We start from the raw sequence: 24,631 nt of genomic DNA, 5'->3' as shown, positions 1-24,631 counted from the left end.
ATATGAAAAGCTAATGACTGATATGCAGAGATCCCAAATTTCCTTGAGCAAACATAAGAATTACCTGCACAGTTCATTACATGCAAGTGAACAGCTAGAAATACTGACCGCTTCCATCACGATACCTGATTAATATAAGTGGAGCAAACTAGCTGTCATTTTGACCAGGGAACTTTTTAACTTATTTGGAAATTTGTGTGTGTGTGTGTGTGTCTACAGCTATGTATCTATCTATATGAGAAGCCATACAACCAAGAAAATGTTACTTACCTTGGGCTAGTGAGATCACGAGAATTATGGAACCATTCTTGGATCTTAACATCAGATGCAACTCCTACTTTCACAAGATATGAATAAGGCTCCACATGGAAAGCCCAGAAATGCTTTCCTTTTACAATACCAGTGTCTCCAATAATGTAGTCTAAGCTTGTATAGCAGCCTGCTTGGATACGTTCAGCTCCCAAAAGCAGAGGAAATCCAGCCCTGCTTTCCACGGCATTTCTCCTTGCGTTCAGTATGAGATGTTCACTATTGTAACCACACTTGTCATCAAAAAGAAAACTAAAAACTGAAAAATAAATATGGATTTTAGGTCCATATGTTCTAATCAATTATAATTTTCCAAAAGTTCTATAAAAATATCTAGGATACTCCAGGTATAGATAGACATTGCCTTTTATTCTTAACAGCAAACTGGATAAGGATTCTCAGATATAAATTACTATAATACCTTGTCACCGTAAGTCAGTTCTAGAAATTTAGTTTTTAGCTCTAGAAATATCCTAAAATGCAAGGATGCCTTCTGCTTCATAACTATCTATTTCTTTTTTGGATTAGACAATAAAGATGATAGAGACGTGATTAATATTTTTCCATATATTATGTAACATGTCCCTTTAAAAACATATATTCTTAGCTTGAGGTACATTCCAGGATACCTGTTTGAACTACCTTTTAGGATTGAGCAGTTGATACTTGCCAGGAATGATCATTCTTGTAGGAACAGACCACAACACTTGGGTTTGTTCCTTGTGCTAACCTTGTCAGGTAGGATCTTCAAAATTCCAAACCATTACTACCATTGCTTCCAAACCCCTCTCGCATTAGTTTTGTTTCATAGCTTTGTCAGTCATTCAGGACAATATAATTTGAGCACTACATTCTTAAAACTATCACTACTGCCATTGCTAACTTTAACATTCCTATTATTTACTTTGAAAATTACTACTTACAGAAATTGAAATTTTATTAACTCCCCCCCCCCCCGGGTACTGTCATTTTATTGAATTGTTTTCATTGTTCTGTAGTTATATGGTTTTTATTGTTGTAATTTTATACTGATGGGAGGGAGGGTTGAAGAGTTGGGGGATTTGGGAGATTGTTTTTCTTTCTTTTTTTTTTGTATTTGTATTAACTTCTTCTGTTACCCGCCTCGATCCTCAAAAGGGAGAGGCGGGATACAAATAAATAAATAAATAAATAAATTGTTGTTGTTGTTATTTGCAGTGGAATGGGAAGTTTGAAATGGTTGTGGGCCATTGAAAGGCTTTGTGAGAACCAGGTCCTTTTGGACCAGTGTGGTGCTATCAGTATTAGTGTTGATTTTTCTCTCCTTAGCTTTTTAGGCATTTTTGGATCATAGAGGTGGAAGGAATGCATACAATAGGCTGCTGGCCCACATTGTAGGTAGAGCAGCTAATTGTTCTGCCCCCTCAGTCTGAAGAATCTGGGCACCTAGTTGTTTACTGGGGAGGCAAACAGGTCCACCTTTGGTATTCCGAACCTCTCTGTGATCAAGAGAAAGATTTCTGGGTGGAGATGCAACTCTACCTTGTCTATGTCTCTTCAGCTGAGCCAATCAGCCCTTGAATTCAATTTTCCTCTTATGTGTTCTGCTTGGAGATGGAAAAAGCTTTTCTCTGCCAAGGTCAGGAGTAGGCTTGCCTCCTTCATTAGTGATTTGAACCTGGTGCCCCCTTATCTATTTATGTCCTTTATAAAAAAATATGAAATCAAGGTTTGATATTTGAAATTGATACTTTTTTTGAACATTTTCAAACCATGGATGCTTGAATCAGTGTATAAGAAATGCATGTATAAGAAAGGCCGACTGTACTGTACTTTAACTCTTTTTTTTTTTTAAAGAACCATTCCCTGGTGAAAGGCAAGAGCATAAGCTGTCCTGGAATCACTGGCCCCTCTCTATTTTCTCATCCAGCCAGCTTTTAATAAGAGCGCAAACAATTATACCTGCTGGAAATTTTAAAAGTTCTTTGGCATTGTTTTCCTTACCTTCATCCCTTAGATCCTTTGCTACATGCCCCTAAGTTTTACCCTCTACTTATCTTCAGCTCATATCAAAATCCATACTTTTTGCCACAAAATCTGCCCTCGACTTATATATGAGGTCGACGTATACTTGAGTATATACAGTATGTCCTTTAAAGCACTGTCCCCTTTAAGTGGAAGTGCCAAGTTCAAGACAAGGGCCAAAATTGGAATATCAAACCCAGAGACAGCTAACTGCCCATCAAGTCTTTTTCAAACCTATATATATAATATAATATATATAATATATATATATATAGATATATTATAAATGTATCAGGAATGGGCAGTTTTACATCCTGAGATGTTATTTGCTGCAATACTGCAGCCAATTTATGGGCATTTTCCTGATATAAGGAAACTCCTATTCAGAATGTTTTGGAAGGAATTAGAGTTAAGTTAACAATACCCAATTCAGTGTGCTCTGTGTTTTTTTTTTGTCTACATTTCACAGAACTTATCCTGTTACATCTTCTTTGTTCTTTTACATTACCAATTTTTATCTGTAGTTTGCAACATAAAACATTAGCTGCTCCGTCACTAAAATCATATATTTCATTAGAATTAATATGTTGAATCAATGAACCATTTCACAGTAACATATCAATTCTAAATTATGCTGCTTGCTAAATGAATTAGTTCCTTCTGAACCCTGGTCTAATTAAAACATAAATTTCCAATGAAATTCCTTAAATTTCCAGTGCTATTAAACTGTAACGTATTTGACTGTATGCCCCATAGGTGGAGGACTGTCTTAATGAATTCTTGGTAGACATAGATGTCAAATTAATTTGCTGCGTGGTGTGACCCACCCTAAGAACTGCTTCTCAGAAGGCATGTTTAGGGCCATTGTCAGTCTCAGCCCCTGTTGACCAGTGCTTGAACTTGACTGGGCAGCTCCTTTCTTGCAGCCTTTTTCTTATGGATGAGTTTCCTGTTTCAAAATGGTGACCAGAAGCCTTTCTCTGTGTTTTTTGCTCCCAACACCTCCTTGGCCGATACATGGATCACCAGGTACAGACTAGTCTTATTTTCATCTTGTTTTGGCTTATTTTGTCAGTTTTACTAGGATACCCACTCCTGTGGAGACGTTTGTACCATGGCTTTGATTCATTCACTTTTACCGGGATTATCCACTACTGGGAGACTGGGTGTTTGTCTCTCTCACTAGATGAGAGGATAATCATTTTTTTAGATGTGAATCCAATCCCATCTCAGAAACTTGTCACTCAACTGCTTGCTGGTTACATTTTTAAATATTTTTAATATTTATGACAGCCTCACCCTCCTCAAACTGCTTTCTCGCAGCTTTAGGATTTGGCAAATTTACCCAACTTCCTTTAGTCTGATGCTTGTGTTTCTCTGATAAAAGCCCACTATCAGCTGCGTCCTCCATTTTCTGCTGTTTGCATTTCTTAAGGCATATTTCTCATGCCTTCCCTGCCTATTTCTTAATACTAACTTATTTTCTAATTAACTGAGAGGAGAGGAGCCTTAATGCCTGACTAGTTGGCAAGGCAAGAAACCTAAAACTGAGGAGAGAGAGGTTGGAACCAACAATAATAACTGTTTGGAATTTTGAGGATCCTGCCTGTCAAGGTTGGCATGAGGAATAAACCCAAGTGAACTGTTACTTAAGTCTCATGAGGAATTGTGGTAACTGCCTGTTTGGGTGAACTTTTCAGGTTCAAGCATAACTGTCAGAACATAAGGAACTGAAAAAACATTTCATTTTAATATCTCCTTTAACATACATGCACAAACAGTCATAGTAAGACCTCAACCACCTTTAGTCAACTATTAGGGAATTTCTGAAATATCTTACCTGGAGCTGGTGGTGTGTGCAAGATAATCTCTCTGCTCCAAGGGCTACAGATAGATCCTTTATATCCTCTGACTCTGAAGGCATAACTGCTGTTTATGTCAAGGTCAGAGATTACTTCATTCTTGGTGATGACTTCTCTCTCTTGCCATACTGAGCTAGTTTCTTCTCTGTTAAGTTTACGGTATTCAAGGATGTAAGTATCAGTTGAACTTATTTTCTGTGGATGATCCCAACAGATCAAAGCTTTGTTATACATTTTGGTCTGTTCTTCATTGATTTCAGGTATATCAACACCTGGATCAAACATACAACAATTAATTCAGATTTTAAAATCAATTTAATTTCACTTCATTAAGCAACTTAAGGGGGAGGAACACTTACTTCATAGAATACATTCCATTGTAATTTACTCAACCTGGGTTATAATTCTTGCCTAACAACAGTCCTACTCTTACCATTCATCCTTCCTTGGCAATGAGATGTTAGAAATGCTCTTAGCTGCTTCTGTTAATATCTTTCCTTGACTCATTACCAATTTGAAAGTGCTTGAATCTACTGATAGTGAAAGAAAAGGGAACTCCAGGATGTGTTTCCATGTGTACATGCACACACTGAAAGTATCAGAACTTAACTTGATCTTAACACTCTACCTTAATTCCCAGTTAAACTTAATAAATAAATTAAAACTCTGTCACCTATTTCCAAATGTCTAAGATTTGCCTTCAAAAAATATTTCAAGACATAACTATATCTCTAAGGTGTTTTTTCCCATGAAGATATTATTGGTACATAGTATAAGATCAGTTTCTGAAAAAAGCTGAAAACAGAAAGATAGAGCATTCATGGTCAAGGTGTGAAGAGATATTACGTAGTCCTTCCATTTAAACTTACCACTTGACTGAAAACACAGGTCTCCAAGAGCCTCCTTCTGTTTTGCGATGTCAATAACAAAATCTTCAAAAGAGGCTTGGGCCGCAGGTCTGAAACTCCTCAAAGACTCAGTAGCTTTTTGAATTCTGTATGTAGAAGAGGTTTACTAGCTATGCATTTACACTTTCTAACAAAATAGCATTAGGCTCTTATAGTAAGAGAAACAGAAAAGCTCTTATTAATGAAAAATACTACAAACAGAATGATACTAAAGTACATGATTTCTAGAACTATTATTTTATTTTAATTATTTTATTTTATAATTGCTTCTAGTATCTCAGAATTAATAATTCTTTGGAAAAGTATTAATTTAAATCCAACTTTCTGTGTTACCGTGGAACGCACACTAGAAGCAGCTGAATATGTATTAATTAACTTGTAATTTTCTACTGTATAATTTAGAATTAAAGAGGGTGAAAACATAATCCACAGAAACTTTCCCCTATGTAAACTAATTTCCTCTATGTAAACTAATGGATGGGAGCTGCATGGGAGACCTATGATTTTGTAATGTGGGCTTAGATTCAAAGGGTCCCACTTACGAACAGAATGTTGCTAGTTTTTAACCCTGCACTGCAGTCAAGTCTGACAGGTCACCAAGTTCAAAATTCAGACTTCAGTAGTTAAAACTCAGAAAAACTTTATGCAGTAACTATAAATCCAGTTCAGAGATGTTTGTTGTCAGAACTAAAGAACAAGCTTTATCTTTGCCTAACTGAACTATACACAATTTGCCTCTCTCATTCCCATGCTGTTCCTTCTTTGTTGTTACAGCTAGATTCTTTTCACAGGAACGGCTTTGAATAGGCTTGACTCATGCCTGCTTCCTCTCCAGTATTATCTTACCACCTGTGTCTGAGATCACCATGTCTCTGCAATAGCATTTCTACTGTATAGCCAATCACACCAACTTCCCAACATTTTATGTCAGGAAAGGTAAATTTGCAACTCATGACAACTGCATACTCATGCTGAGGCTCCTCCAAACCATGGAAGTGGCTTGGTGTGAAATATGAGAACATTCATAAGAAAGGGACAATGAGAAGAACTAGTGCACATGAGGAGCACTTGTACAATTATTTTTATATCCAGCCCACACTCCAGAACAAGTCATCTAAATAATAATAAAATAATAATAAAAAGTTTATTTTTATCCCGCTTTTCCTATTTTGAACAAAGCGGCATACAGAATTTAGATAAAAAATACACCAAGATTTTTTAAGCAACATTTAAAAACAGTCACAACAACAACACAGGGCCAGCTGAGTGGGGGAATCCTCTGAGGTACATCATCTAAACTTATTCAGAAGTTAAATGACATACCTTTCATGAAGCTGTTTCGCTGTTTGAACAAAACAAGACTGGTCTGTTTCTTTGAGAACTTCTTGGGCATATCCTACTAGACCATTATTTTCTAGAAGTCCCTGATACTCTTCTATTTGATAATGCAATTTCTCCAGTCTCAGGTTTTTGGAAGCTTCAATAGCCCTGAGTGCAGTTGTTCTCCTCTCTTCTAAAACATCAAACAACCTATCAAAGTTGTTAGAAGCTTCTTCCTTGGCTCTTTCACAATTGCACTATTTAAAAAAATACACACAATTTACGTTAATGTTGAAAACCAACGAGAACAGTTTTCATCAGCTAGAGTGGGTCCTTGCTATCAGTAGGCTTGCCATCTGTGGGCGGCGTGCCCTATTGCTCCCAATGGTGGTGCATGTATGTGGCCACATTAAGCAGCTGTACACACATTGCACTGCAATTAAGGACAACAGGACTTGAGGTCCTGCATTTTTTTGCCTCTGTGTGGAGGTCCAGAATGGATCCCCTATGGATACGAAGGTCCAACTGTACTAGGAGAATTTAAAGAGGCATAGACAGATTCATATATTGTGAAAAAATAAGAATCTAGGTCAATATGGATAGTTATTTATCAACTGCAGATAATGCTTAAAGTATTTGAGGATATGGCATAATAAATGTGTTACTCTTTAAAACAGCCACAAGACTCTATTGTTTTTTATCCATCTAGGGAAAAAATTAAGTTTTTGTGCAAAGTACACATTAATATTTTATTACTCAGTTTAACTACAAAAAGGTTAGGTAAGCAGCAATTTCTAGTTGAATCAAATTCATCACTTCATTACATAAAGAAACTAGCAATAACCAGCTAATATCCTCACCTGAATAATGAGTTACTTTAATAAAATCAAACATTGTGAAGATTTCCTCCTATATTCAGGTGAAAGTGTGACATCTAAAAATATCTCAAACCCTACATTTCTAATGTACTTCTTTTAAAAAAAAAAACCTCCAGCATTTGTTAATTTACAATAGAGAAGTTTGGCTATTTTTAAAAAGCAAAGCATATTTACAGTGCCAATGCGTCAAATAATTGTACATTTCACCACAACAGAGTTTGAACATTAAACCCAGCACCACTGATTAAAAGCTAAGTATCTTACTGATAGCTCTTTGTTTTGGGGGGGGGGGGGGGATTTTCACAAATACAGAACTATCTAGAACATCATAGTGATTTTCAGTCCAAACACAACTAAACTCAAACTAAAATGTATAACTCAAACTAAATTTGTGACTTTTACCTAACAGCTAGGGCAGGATATACATTACAAAAATGTCTTTGAGGGAATTATTAAATCAAATCATCCTGCAACACACACATTGCCCTCAATCTAGTACCACCTTGGCAAGTGCTTTAAAAAACATTTAAAGAGACATGAGATCTCATCATGGATTCTAGCAGCTTATCTAGTTTGCCCCTAAGTATTCATATAAGTACATACAGAAGTAATATAGTTGTGTTTGTGTGATTTTAAAACTCTCATCAAATAATTCCATTACCACAGTTTTACTTACTAGAAACAGCACATATCTCGTGTCTAAAAGTCTCATGGATCATCCATTCTATATATCTAAAACAATCCTAGACACATATGCCTACATGATTTATTTCAAAAGTCAATAGTGAATGTAAGAAGAGCCATGCTAGATCAGACCAAAGGGTTCATCCAATATTCTGTCTACACAATGGCCATCACAGTTGCCTATAGCAAAATCCACCAGCAGGACATGAATACAACTTGTGTTCTCAAACAACAGAGGTACATAAGCATAGTCCTTCTGATATTGGCAGTGATACACAGCCATGCTGCTTAGTAGCCACTATTGTCCCACTGCACATACTTTCAACTTTCTCACCATATTAGACCTTAGACTTCTTTCTTTATAGCTTTTTTAAGTACAAGAATGCCACACTTTATTGTCACCTACCCACATATCAAATGGCTTGCTGTTAATTTTTGCTGTTTGTTGTTGGGTGCCTTCAAGTCGTTTCTAGCTTATGGCGACCCTAAGGTGAACTTATCACTAGGTTTTCTTGGTAAGATTTGTTCAGAGGAGTTCTTGCCATTACCTTCCTCTGAAGCTGAGAGAATATGACTTGTCCAAGTTCACCTAGTGGGTTTCCAGGGTTTCAAACCCTGGTCTCCAGGATTTTAGCCCAACATGCAAACTACTACATTTTAATTCTACTGAAATGACTGCAGAATGTGTATCACTAAAAATCTCAGCCTCTTGGCCTACTCTCATCACTTCCAGGCTGTAACTTACCATCAGTTTAAGAAACACACACTAGTTCTTCTGGTCCATATTACAGTTCCTGAATATTTTTAAAAACATTTTATAAATAGTATTGTATGTTTCAATCATCATAGTAAACTTAAAACCTATGATGACTGAAACACAGAATACTATTTAAAATGTTTTTAGAAATATTCAGGAACTATGGACTATGAAAGAGCAAAATCAGCCTTTAGACAACATATCTGGGATACAGAATTAGAGAACCAGAAGGATAAAATTATGAATATCCCAGTTTTAGGAAGTTTGGAAATGATTTTTGCTAAGCCAACCTATTTGGCTAAGCTAACAACACCCAAACTTAGAACAGCCTTCTCTGCAGCCCATTTTAACGTCCTCCCTTCTGCTATTTTGGAAGGAAAATATAAGTAGCTTCCTTGTGAGAAATGGATGTGTTTTTGTTCTCAAACTTCAGTTGAATCACTTGTGCACATCATATTGTACTGCTCATACTATCAAAGTGGGCGCTCCTCTTTAATCTACCCAATTTTACAAAAATTCCCAGGAACACCAGCTGATCATTACTTGACATTGAGGAGTTAGACTCTCAAATAACTGAGAGCATGGTTCGATTCTGTGCAGCTGTCATTGCTACAAGCAGACAAATTACCCAGGAAAAGACTTATTATTAAATGTTAAAAGTGGGTTGCTAAAAGATAGGTCCCTGTATCCTGGTCTGTGGGGTGCTGCCTGTCTATATGCACATTTGCATTTTAGCTGATTTTACTTAGGTGTATTGGCAGATTTGTAGGTTTGTTTCTAATGATAAATACTAATATATTTTTGAGATACTTTGGTCAAATATTGTAACTAAAACTGATTTGAACTTAAAATCTATATTCTAAATAGTAGCTTACTGTGGTACATTTCATTATCCCAAATTCTTGAATAAAGAAAAATATTCCTTACCCACCAACAACAAAATAAGCCAAAGTTTTTATCCAAGTCAATACATCTGCTGAAGCTGAATAGTAGGTAAGCTATATTCTTAAAATACAGATCTTAAGAAAAGAGACAAGAAGAAATACTTTGCCACACAGTGTATCATTCAACTATGGAATCAACTATCATATTTTGTAGTGGATACCAACTTCAATTACTTTAAAAGGGGATTACACAAATTAATTAAGTAGGACCTTAGCAATGGCTACTAGTCAGGAAGGCTGCATATTATTTACAATATCACTCTGATCACCAGCTATTAGGGAATACATGTTAAAAGGGTGCTGTTGCATTCATGTTCTATCTGAAAACCTCCCACATGTATCTAGGTGGCCACTACTGAACAGGTTTTTTGTTTGATCCGACCTCATTCTTTCTGTGTACTTTAACTTCCATAATACAGGTATCTACTAGCTCTTCCTTAAAAGCATACCATATATACTCAACTATAAGTCGACCTCATGTATAAGTCGAGGGCAGGTTTGGGGGCCAAAAGTATGGATTTTGACATGACCCGTGGATAAGTCAAGGGTAAAACTTAGGGGCATGTAACAAAGGATGTAAAGGATAATGCAAAGGAAAATAGTGGCAAAGAACTTGGAAAATTCAAGCAAGCATAGCTGTTTGTGCTCATCCAAAGACTGGATGGATGAGAGAGAAGAGGGGATCCATGCTTCTTTTTGGTGCTTCCAGGATGGGCTAAGCACTTTTATTCAGAGAAAGGGGATGGCTCCTTTTTATATATACTGTATAAGAGTTAAAGAATATATTGATTCATGGATAAGTCGACCCAGTTTTTTGGGGTCAATTTTTTTACTAAAATTTCTAGACTTATACATGAGTATATACAGTATTTACAATCAACCCTGGTGTATAACTTGATTTCCTCAAGTGCAAAGGAAAGAGAAAGATGTTTAAGATAACAGACTGGAAAAAATAATACTTCAGCTATTTATATCCAACCTTCATTCACTTGAACTTGGGGCAACATAAATAGTTAGGCTGAGCAGTATTGTTTAGTACACCCACTGAACTTCACAGCCAAGTGGGAATTTTAAAAAAGGCTTTTATTAATCCTAGTACAGAACTCTAGCAAGTAGACAATATCAGTCTGGGAATGAGTTATTAAGAACAATTCAATTTTAAAAAGATATTTGCATGGCTGATATATACAGAAAGGTTTTTTGTTCCTTAGGAGAGAGAGCATGATCCAATCACTAACAGCACTTTTGAAATAACAGCCTGATCATAATACAGCTTGGACTAAGTCAATGAGTGCTTCTTACCTCTGTTTCTTTCATTAAAAGACCAAGTTCTGTAATCTGGCTTTTCACCTGGCTCTCCTTACTAATGAGGTAGTCTATGTCCTTTGAAAGTTTTTCCTATTAAAAACATCAACAATACTGGTTAGAAAACTTTTCTAACAACATTTGTGCAATACCAGTTTGTACAGGCAAGCCATATACAAGAGATCTTTGCTGATGTTGGTTCAGAAAACTTTCACATGGCACAAAATGTTCATAATACCAGTGCAGTCAGTGGCGCATGATGAAAAAGAACTGAGTAGGAGCTTGTGCATTTACAGAACACAGGTAAGTCAAGCTCCCACTCCGCAATAAAATATTTTGAACCAAGCTCTGCACAAGTGAAGAAATCCCACACACTCCCATGCGTGTGAGTCACAGAATCATGAGGCAGCAGCTGAAGAAGAAACTTCAAGTCAATTTCACCAAAGCAATGTATTGTTTCCAGATCTAGAACAATTACAACCCAACATGTATTTTACATCCACTGAAAATAAATGCCATCAGTTGTGGCATATAAGCACTGCACTATACAGGAGCATAACTAAGACATGGCCGGGGGGGGGGGGGGGGGGGGGGGGTAGATGGGCCTAGGCATGACTTTCACATGCACTATCCCAAGAAGGATTTCTACCACTAGAGAGAAGCTGCATAAGACCAGCTTTTTTTCCTGAAGAAATATGCCCCTTCATTTGAGAGGCATTTGTAACCATCACTAGATTGCTTTGTGGTGGTAGTGGTGGTGCCTTGAAGTCATTTCCAACTTATGGCAACCCTGAGACAACCTTATCGTAGGGTTTTCTTAGAAGTATTTATTCAAAAGAGGCTGTTTTCATTTGAGGGTGAAAGAGTGACTTGCCCAACATCAGCCAATGGGATTTCGTGGACTTGCAGGGATTAAAACCCTGACCTCTTGAAGTTCTGGTTCAATACTCAAACCAGTGTACCACAGCAGCTCTTCAGATTGCTCATTTACTAAAGTTATTTTCAAAGTGAAATAGCATTAACTAAGGTTCAAAGAGTCTGAGTTTAGGAATACCTCTGCATTTTTCCCATCAAAACACAGAATAAGAGCAATACATGTCACATAAAAAACTACCATGAAATACAAGACAACTTAAAAAATTAACCAAGCTCAAGATAACCAAAACAGCTTTTGGCACTGTTACATATAATCCCAAATAAAATACATTTTTGCAGCTTCTACTCCAAAGTAATAATGCAAAATTGCACTTGTTTCACCAAGTCCAACATGAATCATCTATTTGAACATCTGGTATGGGTTCGACTAACATAGTCAACAATGTTAATTAAATTTACGTTTCCATACTTGAAGAACATTAAGAATTTTATAAGACATATGTTTTATGAGTTAAAATTTACATCATCTAATTAAAAATGCCCTATTGTGAAAAAACATAGACAGATCAAGTTGCTACATAAACCTAAAACAATCTCAATCTAAAGTAATCATAATGAGTCACCATGACTTTTTCAACACTGTGTACTTGGAAGACAGCAGTCCTGTCCTGTCCAAATACAGATCCATTGCTCTTTCAACCTGTGATATCAGCCATGTCTACTAAGTGTCCAGAACACTCAAGTTATACAGTGGTCCCTTCCCTTATGCGGGCGATCAGTTCCAGACACCCCCCCGCGCAAGGGAAATACTGCAAATGCTTGAATCCCATTGAAAACAATGGGGTTTGTATATGTGGTGCAGCGCGCATAGCACAGACACACACACCATTGCCACTACCAGTACGTGGCTTTCAACGTAAATGTATGTCATGCCTCCGTCATATGCAGGCGGGCTGTAGTTCTTATCACCACCAGCCAGTGGCAATACTTCCTACCACAGAAATCAATGTTCGATGCCAGCTCTAGTATGACATGGCATGGCATGGCATAGTATGCAGCCAGGGCCAAACATTAAGACGCTATCTACCCAATGGATGCTTTGAATTTTCACAGAAGTAGAAACGTTAAGACAAAAAACTTATACAAAGTTTAAGAGACTGTACTTACAGTTGCAATCATCATTCTGTAAGCAGCACTACAATATAAGGTGTCATGTTAAAAAGCTATGGAAAGGACTGTACAATTCTTTTATTTCCAACAAAATAAAATCTGGAACATTTTCACTTACCTTGAGTGTTTTGTAGGCACTGCTTATGGTAGTTACTCTGTGGTTTGCATGTGTGCCACCCAGTTTGCAAAGATGACAAACAGGCCTTCTACACAGCTCACAATACATGTTTACTCTCTCCATTTCATGTTCTGGACACATCAGAACCTGACAAGATAATAACAGAATTTAAAATATGTTTGAATGATTTATCATTAGCATACTACATTATAAAGTACATTATATTACCTACCTTTTTTTGGATTCCACAAATAATATAAAGAAAATTCAACTGAAATTCAGTACTTCCAAATATATTTAATTCTTGATAAAACACCTTTTAAAAAAGCATCAGCAGTTAAGAGATCATATAACAGTCATAACTCAGCAATTGGGGGATAGTTATAAACATGTATTAATAATGACTAAGTCAAGCAGGCACAAAAAACTGACAATACAGAGGAGTGGGAATAAAAACTGTTTTCTTCAGATTAAGTTGGCCATGTTCTATAAACCAGCCTCTCTCATACTGACAGTCCATGTATATCTGAAGAACACACCTCCCCAGATTCCTGATCAGTGGTCATTGCAGCTGATGAGGGTTAAAGTTCAAAAAACTACAAACTTCAAAAAAAAAAAAAAAACCCAGAGCTGTTTCAGAGCTGTTATAAACTACCTGAGTGCCATGAATTTCTAAAAACTTGCTTATGTAATCAACATAATTTTTGATTTAAAATATTATGTATATTTTAGTGAAATTCAACAGTTAACTACCTGAGTAGGGAAAAAATGGACCTAAGGAGAATAAATTGTTGGTATGTACTGAAGAGCCAAATGGGCTTGGATTCTAACATTTGTTTCAGACACAAAAGGACATGGTTTTGCCCACTCATCCTTCTGTGGCCCTTCATGCCCACTGAAACTGAGATCTGGCTTCAGATTAGGACTGTAAGAGAAAACAATGGTTCCTCCAAACATTGCATGAGGAAAGGTTTCTTCCATTCATACAACAGAACTTTAGATTTATATTCTAAGCAATGCTTAGATACTATAGTCCAATAAATATGTCTTTAAACTTAAATTTTTATTTTTCTCATCAATTGGTTGTTCTTGTCTTTGAACTGATTATGGTCATCCTCTCATCCTTTTCCTCAGCAACCACAGAGTAATTTTGAAAGTTTGCTCTTAATCCATGAGCTGAATTTCTATTTTACTGAGGATCACAGGGAAAAAGAGCCAGCATGGTGCAGTGGTTTGAATGCTGGACTATGACTCTGGAAATCAGGGTTGAATTCCCTGCTCAGCCATGGGAAACAACTGGGTGACCTTGAGCACATCATACACCCTCAGCCCCAGAAAAATCCATTATAAGGGCAATTTAGGGTTGCCAGAAGTTGGGAACAACACTTAAAAGCACACAACAGCAACAAAACTATACTTAGAAGTTCTAGTGATACAATTTAATTAATGACAATTTAATTAAGCATTTGGGACTCCAAATCTGCATTTTAAATTTTTATTTCTTGTTCTATTCGTTAATTTTTTATGGACATTATTTTGATTTACTCTAGAGGTTTTAAAAAACTCTGTTAATATCTTTCTGGAGTCCAAATGGTCTATTTAAGTGATAACAGCTAAGTTATAAAATAATCCTCTCTTGCTTCTTATTTTTGATGTTTAATACTTCAAATATACAAAACTGCCATAACTATTTTTGTTTCTCTCTCTCTCATTCACCCATAGTCCCACTCATGTGACACTTACTAGCACAGAAAATATTAAATGCATCTCTGTGAAACCACTGTAACTCAAAGAATAGCAAGTAAGTCATGTGATGTCCTTATAAAAACAATTACTTTGCCTTATTATATGTAGAATTATGGTTGTTTTGTTGTTGTTGTTTTGTCATCAAGTCATTTTCAACTTACAGCGAACCAATCAGGTCTTCTTGGCAAGAATTGTTTAGAGGCATTTAACATTGTCTTCCTCTGAGGCTGAGTGTGGCCTTTATAGGGTTACAAACCTAGTAATTTCCATGTCAGAGGGGGGGATTTGAACCCAGATCTCCTGGAGTTGTACTCTAACACACAAAAGACTAAACCAGACTTTTAATCTTTTGAAGAGACAGTAACTCGGGAAGATTAATTAGATGGATTTAGGAAGAGGATATTGGCCTATTCTTTAAAATCCAAACCTGGAAAACAAATCAGCAACCCCCTCAGTTTCCCTACATTTCACATCGGTGTTTCAATGCATATTTTCAAGCAACCATCTGTAACTTCATCTTTTTTAATGTAAAGATTTAAGATAGACCTGTAGATTGCTGGCTGCATTGTTTATTTATATCACACAGGTACACTGTATTTGCAGTCCACAGAGATGCAAGATTTTTTTAAAAAAAATCTACTGTAATGGGGGAAGTAATCATGCAACCCTTCAGATATTATTGAGCCGCACTCTGGAACAAATGAAATATCCATAAACTATTCAAAGATAGTACGATAGTACCATGGCGAGCTCGTTGCAATAATCTAATCTGTAAGAAACTACAACATGTTTCATCATGGCCAAATAAGACCTTCTAAGAACAAACACAGATGACTCATTAATCTGAGCAAAAGTTATCCACTCTTTGCATAAGTAACCCAGATGGGAAGCGAAGTCTAATACCCAAATGTGAATGCTCCCCCATCTCATTCAAACTAAATCCGTATTCCAGGATCAATCCCTCCAAAGAGTGGATAACTTTTGCAAAGGGTGGATAATTTTGATCCCTGACAAGGATCAAGACCAAGACCATTTATGTCTTGTCTGGATTAAGCTTCAATTTCCTGACCCTCATCAGCCCACTATCATCGCCAGGCATTTATTCAGAGCATCAACGTTTTCCTTGTAATCTGATGAAAAGAACAGAGCAGCATATTAACAGCATATTAATAACAATGCATTCATAATCTCTGGACTACCTTTTCCAATGTCTCTGTGTTGGTGTCAAACAGCATAGGGGATAAAGTAACTTACTGCAAAATTCCATAAAGTAGTGGTCAATGTTTCAAGGAACATCTAACTAACCACTTTCAAGAAGAGACTTTCCATAAAAATCTGAAGCACCACAAAGCAGTGCCTCCAAAACCTATTCCAGCAATTAATCCAGAAGGATACAGTCAGCTCTTTGTATCTGTGGGGTTCTATTCTCGACCCTGCCCCACTCCCACAGATAGCAAACTTTGTGGGACTTCAAGTCCCATTGTTCCCAATGGCAGTATGATGTGTGCGCAACCATGTTGGCGCAGCCAAGTGCACACATCACCATTTGGGAGAATGGGGCAAGGCCATCAGTGGATGCTCCAATCTGTAGGTGGTAAGGCCATGGAAAAGGAGAGCCAACTGTACTAGGGCCATTGGATTGGTTAAAACACGACATAGTAGTATTGGTAATCAATGGAAGCATTAACTCCCACAAAATTGTTTCTAGAAACAAACCATCTGGCTCTGCAGAAGGGGATAAAGAAAGACATTTCTGGGGTTGAGGGGGTGGCAGTAAAGCAGATGTAAACAACCTATTTCATCCAGCTACCTGTTCAGCCTGTTAATTTTTTTTCATCTCATTTGATTAAACTCATATAGTACCTTTCTAAATTTAATTGCACAAATACTAATTTCAGACATATTATAATTAGATTTGACCAAAACTCCACAGCAGCCTGGAATTTAATATTTTAAGATTCATTCACTTAAACAAGATTACAGGCAATTATAGGATTCCATCTGTTTCTCTTTACAGAGCAATAAACAACCATTTAAAACAGCACATTATTGTAAATAAGCTCCACATGATCACCTTCTTGGCTATGATATTACAGGAAAAAGTTCTTTGATGAACAGGTAGTACAGAAGTGTAATCAATGGAGGAATGTAAGCAGTGGGGTCCCTCACAGATCTGTTGTGTGACTAACGCTTTTAAATTAGTTAATAAATAAGTTTGAGTTAGGTGTGAACCAAGTTTGCTGATGGAACCAAATTATTTACAATGGTTAGACTAAAACAGGATTGTGAAGAACTCCAAAAGGATTTCTCCAAACTGGATGAATGAGCACTAAAATGGCAAATAGGTTTCACTCTAAGCAAGTGTAAAATGATGCATATGAGAAATTTAAAAATTCCACCTTAACATATACCCTGGTGGGATCTGAGCTGGTAGAAAATGACCAAGAAAGTAATCTTGAGACTGTAGTGGGTATCACAGTGCAAATCCCAATCCAGAGTGTGGATGTTGTAGGAAGGCTAATTCCATTTGGGGCATAACTAGAAAAGAAATCACTAATAAAACAGCCACTATAGAAAAATCTGCTTCTGCGAACAGAAGGCAGAAAGTGTGTGGAACGGACAGCACGCACCTGGGTGTGCCAATTTCCACAGAACTTCTCCCCCCCCCCCCCTTTGTCACTCTCTCTGTTCACCACATTTTAACATAGGGAGTTCTCCAATGCTTAGAAAAGCAGCTCTTGAGGAAATAAAAGGACAACACTGCAGTGGTACCAGGTCTCAATACCAGATTCAATATGCTGCTGCCCAAAAAGCTCCTATCACCACTGACCTTTAGTCATCTTGTGGCTCGAGCTGATGGGAAATGACATCAGCAGGCCCATGTATTTCCCAGCCATAATTCAGTGTTAGTTATGGTTCTGTGGATCCAAGCCCATATTTAGGCTGAAGGGGAGCATGGGTTTGCTGCCAACTGTAAATATATGGATTTATAAATCCATATAATTGGAAGTTATTACCCAAGCTAGGAAATGAAAATCTGGAACATAGTCTCAATAAAGCTGGAAGTAAACAACCTCATTTGTTTTATGAAACTGCAGAGGCTCATAAATTCTGTACAGCAAATCTTAATCTCAGCCATCATTACACAGTATCTCAGGGAAAGAACTGTTCTCTGTGTGATTCCCATAAGAGGCAAGTCAATGTTGTATGAGGTCACAGGTGAAGACAGCCATATTTTGCAACTGCTGAAGTATGTAGGTTATAGTTAGTAGAGTCTTCAGCAGCAAAAGAAAAATATTAACGCAGGAAGCATAAGAATTCTACTCTCATTTTATACAATGGCATAGTAAAATGGTGTCCCTTTATATAAAATAGTGAACAGCAAAGTTTGGAATGTTTTCCCCTCAAATATTTTTGAGCCACAATTGGTTGAATCTGTGGCTGCAGAATTCATAGATATGGAGGGTCAACTGCAATTTAAAAAGAATCACATAATTGTTGTTGTTAATTACTATCATGTTGACTTTAACTCATGATGACCGTATCAATAGCCCTGTTCAGGTCTTCCAAACTCAGGGTGGTGTCCTTGATTGAAATCTAGCCACCTTTAATGTGGTCCTCCTCTTTTCCTACTGCTTTCCACCTTGTCATTATAGTATTTTCTAATGTCCTCATGATATATCCAAAATACGACTGTCTTAGTTTACTGAGTGATCATGGCTTTTAGGGAAAGTTCTGCCCTGATTTGCCACAAAACTCTCCTCCAGCAACACATTTCAAGTAAGCTGAGTCTCTTTGTATTATCTTGGAAATACAACGGCATGGATAAGCCAGACTTTGGTATTGAATTACTATGTATCTTTACAATTGAGGATCTTGTCTAACTCCTTCATAACTGCCCTTCCAGGTACTAGTTTCTTCTACTTTCTTGACATCAAACTGGATTATTTCTGCAGTCCAGATGCAGCCAGGGTTTTGTACCTTTCATAACTACCTTTAAAAACTTGGAACAGATTCACCTCTCCACTGACATCAAAACTATCAGCCTCCAATGTTTTAAACTACCATTCCCATAATAATTTAGTATTAGCCATACTAGCTGAAAGTGCTGAAGGCCTGTAGTTCCCTACACATGAACTAAGGGATATCTCAAATTGCCAATAAAGACATTTTATTATATTTGGTTGTGGATAACCATACAATTTCTGTTGATGTAGTAATAAATAGAAAAATATAAATTATTATTATTTTAATATTTTCACCAAAGACATAAGTCAGTTTATATCCAAATTTACAAATTTTAGAACAACATCTGAGTTTGAATTATAAACTAGTTTTGTTAACCATGTTGATAAGGGTTGCCATCTATCCTGGAAAATCCCGGATTGAAGAGACTAAAAAAATGAACTGAAGTAGTAAATCCTGGATTTCTCCTTTGTCGCATGCTAATTGGTAGGTTAAAATGTGGCATTGGCAATGAAGCAGGAAGCTGAGCAAGAAGACTGGCAGTGGTGGGAACCTCAACCTGCTCTGCAGGCTGTGGTTCCTACTGCACAGGAGGCAGCATTGCCACCTTATTATTCCATTCCCTTCCCCTTCCCACAACTGTCCCAGAAGGTAGGAAAGACTCCTTTCCTTTCCTCAGAAGGCAAGCAGAAGCGTCCTTGTGTTGTGCAGTACGTAATTGTATCAACAGCTGAAGCCAGCAGCTGGGCAGCACAGTGGAACTTCTCTCTCAAACAGCCTAGAGAGAAAGTAAAGGAGTCACTTTACTCTTTGGAGCTGCTTGGAAGCCTCCCTCTCTTCGTGCCAGAATTTGGGAGGGGGGCGGTAGAGGATGAGAAGAAAAAAAGAGTTCTTAGCTTGGTACTGAGGTTAAAATCTAATGCTAGAAAAAGTGCAATGATTAATGTGTTGAATCTGCATAATCAGAATGCAAATTAATAATATGCACAATTATAATAATTTGCACAATTGAAAATTAAATGCCCAGATATTAGGGACAATCCTAACTTTATACAATATTTCTATACCATAAGTTTCTCTTACAAAAGGTATGGGATAAAGACCCTAAATTTGTTTAGAAGAGGATCATTTAAAATGTCTTTACAAGATAAATAAACATTAACAAAAACATTCAAAACTTACTAAACATGTTTTACATCATACAAACTAAAAAATGTATATTCAAATAGTAGTGTTAAATGTTAGATGTGAATCATTTATGCATAAGTGCCTCAACACACATAAAGGTTGAGTATCCCTTATCCGAAAATCTTAAAAGTCCAGAATCTTTTTCATGGGTGACACTTTTGCTTTCTGATTATTCAGTGTACACAAACATTGTTTCATGCACAAAATTATTAAACATATTGTATAAAATAATCTTCAGGCTATGTTCATAAGGTATATATGAAACATAAATGAATTTCATGTTTTGACTTGGGTTCCACCTCAAAGATTATGTATATGCAAATATTCCAAACTCCAAAAAGAAACCCTGAAATCTGAAACACTTGTGGTCTCAATCATTTTGGACATGGGATACTCAACTGAAGAAATGAATCATTTTAAAAAAAAAGATTGTTTTGGACTATTTAAATGGCATAGGAGAGAACCAGTACACCTCAGACACTGTAAGTAATTTGTTTTATCCTTCATTAACCCTTATTGCTAGAAACTTCCAATAATTCCCTCAATGGATTAGAATGATTTAGAACAATTTGGTTTTTCTTTTGCTTTGTTTTGTTAAAAGACTTCATCTATTTGACCGAGCAACAAATTCTGCAGTACGGTGGTGGTCGCACCCGCCCCCCCACCCCACCCAAAAGATTCAGAAGGACCAAAAACCACACTCACATAAACAGAGTACTTGCCATCATGTTTACTACCACAATGTGGCATTTAAAGCAATAGTATCTATTTTTATGTTATGCGCAAGTTTTATTATAAGTTTCTTTTTAATCATTTTATTAATCCTACATGTTCATTAGAATTATGGAAATATTTTCAAAAAAAGCCAGTTCACATACAAACTGAATATGTGCAAAGGCAAAACAATTCTGTTACATGTTGAAAGAAAAAGAATACTTACTTTAGGCCTGAAGTTGGTAGTTGGTCCAACATATTCATGCTGGGCTTTTAAAGTTCCCCAGGGATGATGTATTTTGAAGCATTCGTTGCAATAACTTGCACTACAATCCATACAGCTCTTTGTGGATTCCTGTGGTGGAGGTTTACAGAGATCACACATAATGGCTGTAGCTGCCCTTGCTGCCTGCCTGTATCGTTCTACAATAGTTTCCAAGGTGATGTTGCGAAACAGGCCATTGATGCCACGCTCTCCTAGGTCTATGTCATGTCGGCATCCAGGACAAGGGAAGGTAGTTGTCTTAGGAGTCAATGAATTGCGTTTCCAACCTGTGTAGATGGCAGGACCTGGTTTAATTGCAGTTCAGTTAGAAAAATTATTTCAAAAGTCAAGAGGTGAATAAATGGTAAGCCACCAGATCTTTACTTCGGAATCTCATACCTTTTAGTACATGTACCTTTCAGATGGACACTATGTGGGTATCATACCACTTATTAACTCTGCATATCAGCTGCACCATCTTGAAAATTGGAAGCTACAATTAATTCTAGGTGTTTCATATTTTCAGTATCCTTTGACCACTTGGTTGAAAGCTAGAGAATAGGGTTTGTTTGTTTGTTTTGCTAGAGGGGATCATAAACAGAAGGTAAGTGTAGTTTATGGGAGAGCTATGTGGAAACAGGAAAACCTCTTAAATCTGAGAGATCACGTGCTCATTAGATGGCCATTTGGAACCCATGTACTCCCAGGCTAATGTACTCCAAGTAATTGAGTTCAAGTATATAGTGTTATAATACATGCCTGGTGGAAGGCAAGAGTAAAACAAGCTAGTAAGTAAAATTATTGCTCTGATAGAAGGGAACACATTTTATCCTAAGAATAGGAAATAAGAAATAAGTGCATGTCCCTTTTAATGCAACATAAATAATATTGGGGTTTTAGTCCAACATTAATAATATTGATTTGACCCTCTTCAAACATTAAATATGAAACCTCTGGCAGACAGCTAAGGCTGCATGTTCACCATGCCAAGAAAAATCCTGGGTTTTTCCATTCCCTTCACAAACATCGAAATTCAGTGACTAGGTTTACATAAATATTAGTAACTTTCAGATGTATTACATAACATATTTTGTTTCACAGACTGGATTTTTCAAAGCAATGTTTTTTTTTTCTTCTTTTTGTTTTGTTTTACAGAACCAGGAGAAGAAAAGGATCCAACTGTTGAGGCACATGGTGTGAAAACAAATCAAAAAGCTGCATGAGAGGTTTCACTTTGCACTTTTCCTCACTGTTTTAAGAGCACTGTGTACACTTGGTATTGCAAGGTTTCAAATTTGGTGGCAAACCCCATCACTGTGGAGCAGCTCTGTAGAGGCAAGAAATATACTCCCCCCCTCCACATGCACCTAATAGCATCATGCAAAAAATAAGTTACCATGATCAAATCCATTTGTTAAAACATGTCATGTATAAGCCAGTTCAATCTTTTCTTAGTTTAAAATGTGTATTTAATGAATACTGTATGATTCAAGACACCTGTGCTTCTTAAGGAAATAGGATACCTTAATTTCCAAATAATTTATTAACATGAACTATTTTTGCAGTGGATATTAATTCTGAATGCTATATCCTCACTTCAGTATACAAAGTTCCACCACTGAGAATTATTAACAGTAAAGTGTTTATCTCATAGAAGACACCAAGAAATTAGGAAGTTTGCTACATTTTAATTCCCTACGAAATGTTGCAATCATTAATTTCACTGTTAATTCTTATAACCTGATCTCAAACCATAAAAGAGAATCCTGAAGTACAGTGGATCCTTTTGACCCCCTCCCCCCATGGGTACCAAAATCTGTAAATGTTCAAATCCCATTATATATACATTGGAGTAGTAAAATGGTGTTCTTTGTCAAGATTTGCCATTTGGAGAGAGAGAGAGACAGAAAGACAGACAAACACATGGAATATTTTCAAGCTGTCGGATGGTTGAATTCTTGGATGCAGAATCTGCACATACAGAGAGTTGACTGTATTTTCACACTTGAACCATGTTGAAAGTTTAATCCTGAAAATCACATCCTGCAACAAGACATGCACGTAATCTATTCTATGCAAATTTTGACTAATTAGAGCACATGCATGCCTATTTAGAAGTAAGTCCCACTGAGTTCAATGGGGCTTACTTTTCAGGTAAATAGTTATAACACTGCAGCCATAAAAGTCTAAGTAGAAGGAAAATGCAGCATGCAGCATGCAGTTAAAAGATGTCACTAAAGTCTTACTACAACAGGTAACTAAAACATCTGATTTTAAGACATCCAATATTTAAATGACAAGACGACAAAGATTAAAAACAAAACCTACAAAATACGTTGCAGTGGTCAAGTTTAGATAATACATCTAAAATGCTTAGCCTGTAGCATGCTTTTGAAGTGTCAGCAAATGTGAACCTTATCATTTCAAGCCAAAATATGAAGTTAGATGCCACAGAACTTCACTTCAATTAATTAAAAATGAGAAGCATGGTAATGAAAGCATGCTTTTATGTACATGCTGGTGAGACTATGCTGATGACTAATAATCCAGATGACCTAAGATGTTCCATCCCTTTTCACAGTCTTATTATTTGGCTAAAACTAAGTTATTACATGGTGTACTACCTCTCATGTACATAGATCCAAAAGAACTAAGCTTTTAAAATTTAGTTTAGAAGTACAAGCACTGAGACCTGGCAATCCAATAGTATAAGAATGAAATTTTGTATGGTTTTGGAGGGATTTTTTTTCCCATTTTGGAATATTTGTATATACATAATGAGATATCTTGGAGATGGGAACCAAGTCTAAACATTAAATTAATTTATGTTTTGTATACACCTTATGCACATAGCCTGAAAGCAATTTTATATATAATATTTTTAATAATTTTGTGCATGAAACAAAGTTTGTGTACATTGAACTATCAGAAAGCAAAGATGTCTCAGCCAACTATCTGGATGATTTTGGAGTATTTCAGATTTTGGAATACCTAATAAGGGAGACTCAACCTGTAAAATTTATTCTCCAGCTCATTAGTGGCTGCTGCTTTTCTTGTGTTACTCTATTTTTAAATGTTTATTATATTGCTTTTTGTAAGAGGTTTTTAAGTGTTTCTGAATTTTTAATAAAGCTTTATATTGACCTTTTCTATAAACTGCGTTTGACATGATAATAGAAAAAAATAGTATGTAATTATTTTGAGTAAAACAAGAACTGTTTTCTGGCCATTGTTTTCCTCCATCTATAGACACACAGTCTTTGCCAAAAATGTTTCAGACTTCTGGGTGAAAATAAACCCTACCATCTGTCTTTCTCTGCTTCCCATATGACTAACAAAAGTAGCCCATGGACCGAAATAGACAGGCAGACAGGGGTGGCCCAAGCCAGGCTCAAAAGGAGTGGATATTTTCCGTTCCTTTACCCAGTCCATTTGGGACCGCGGCAGCAGGCACCCTTGGGACTGCAGCATGTGGTTACCACGGTCCCAGGGCAATCAGGTCAGCTTCCTGCCCATCCGTTTCGCCCCTACGTTGCTATAATCCAGCAAGGCCTTTCATATATATGCAGCAAATTGCACCTGATTCCAAATCTTTCTCTCCCGACTCAAAAGCTTTT

The 24,631-nt window shown here is 36.7% G+C and overlaps 1 protein-coding gene across 6 annotated transcripts in view; it reads right to left on the bottom strand.

Moving 5' to 3' along the window:
• The window catches only part of TRIM36 (tripartite motif containing 36), a 68,781-nt gene that overhangs the window by 9,432 nt on the left and 34,718 nt on the right, over window positions 1–24,631 (bottom strand). For 5 of the 6 annotated variants that reach the window (XM_042452735.1, XM_042452729.1, XM_042452733.1 and 2 more), the window contains 7 exons: window positions 20,976–21,301; window positions 13,136–13,282; window positions 10,969–11,064; window positions 6,407–6,660; window positions 5,045–5,169; window positions 4,154–4,447; window positions 271–568 (listed from right to left, as the gene is read on the bottom strand). In XM_042452735.1, the coding sequence (XP_042308669.1) occupies window positions 271–568; window positions 4,154–4,447; window positions 5,045–5,169; window positions 6,407–6,660; window positions 10,969–11,064; window positions 13,136–13,282; window positions 20,976–21,301 (1,540 nt within the window). Of the gene's footprint in view, window positions 1–270; window positions 569–4,153; window positions 4,448–5,044; window positions 5,170–6,406; window positions 6,661–10,968; window positions 11,065–13,135; window positions 13,283–20,975; window positions 21,320–24,631 lie in introns of all 6 variants that reach the window. The other variant, XM_042452730.1, reaches the window with a different exon arrangement.

Source organism: Sceloporus undulatus, chromosome 2 (assembly GCF_019175285.1).
Source record: "Sceloporus undulatus isolate JIND9_A2432 ecotype Alabama chromosome 2, SceUnd_v1.1, whole genome shotgun sequence".
Lineage (NCBI taxonomy): Eukaryota > Metazoa > Chordata > Lepidosauria > Squamata > Phrynosomatidae > Sceloporus > Sceloporus undulatus.
Note: the sequence above shows the minus strand (reverse complement) of the source record. Positions and strands in the feature narration are given on the sequence as shown.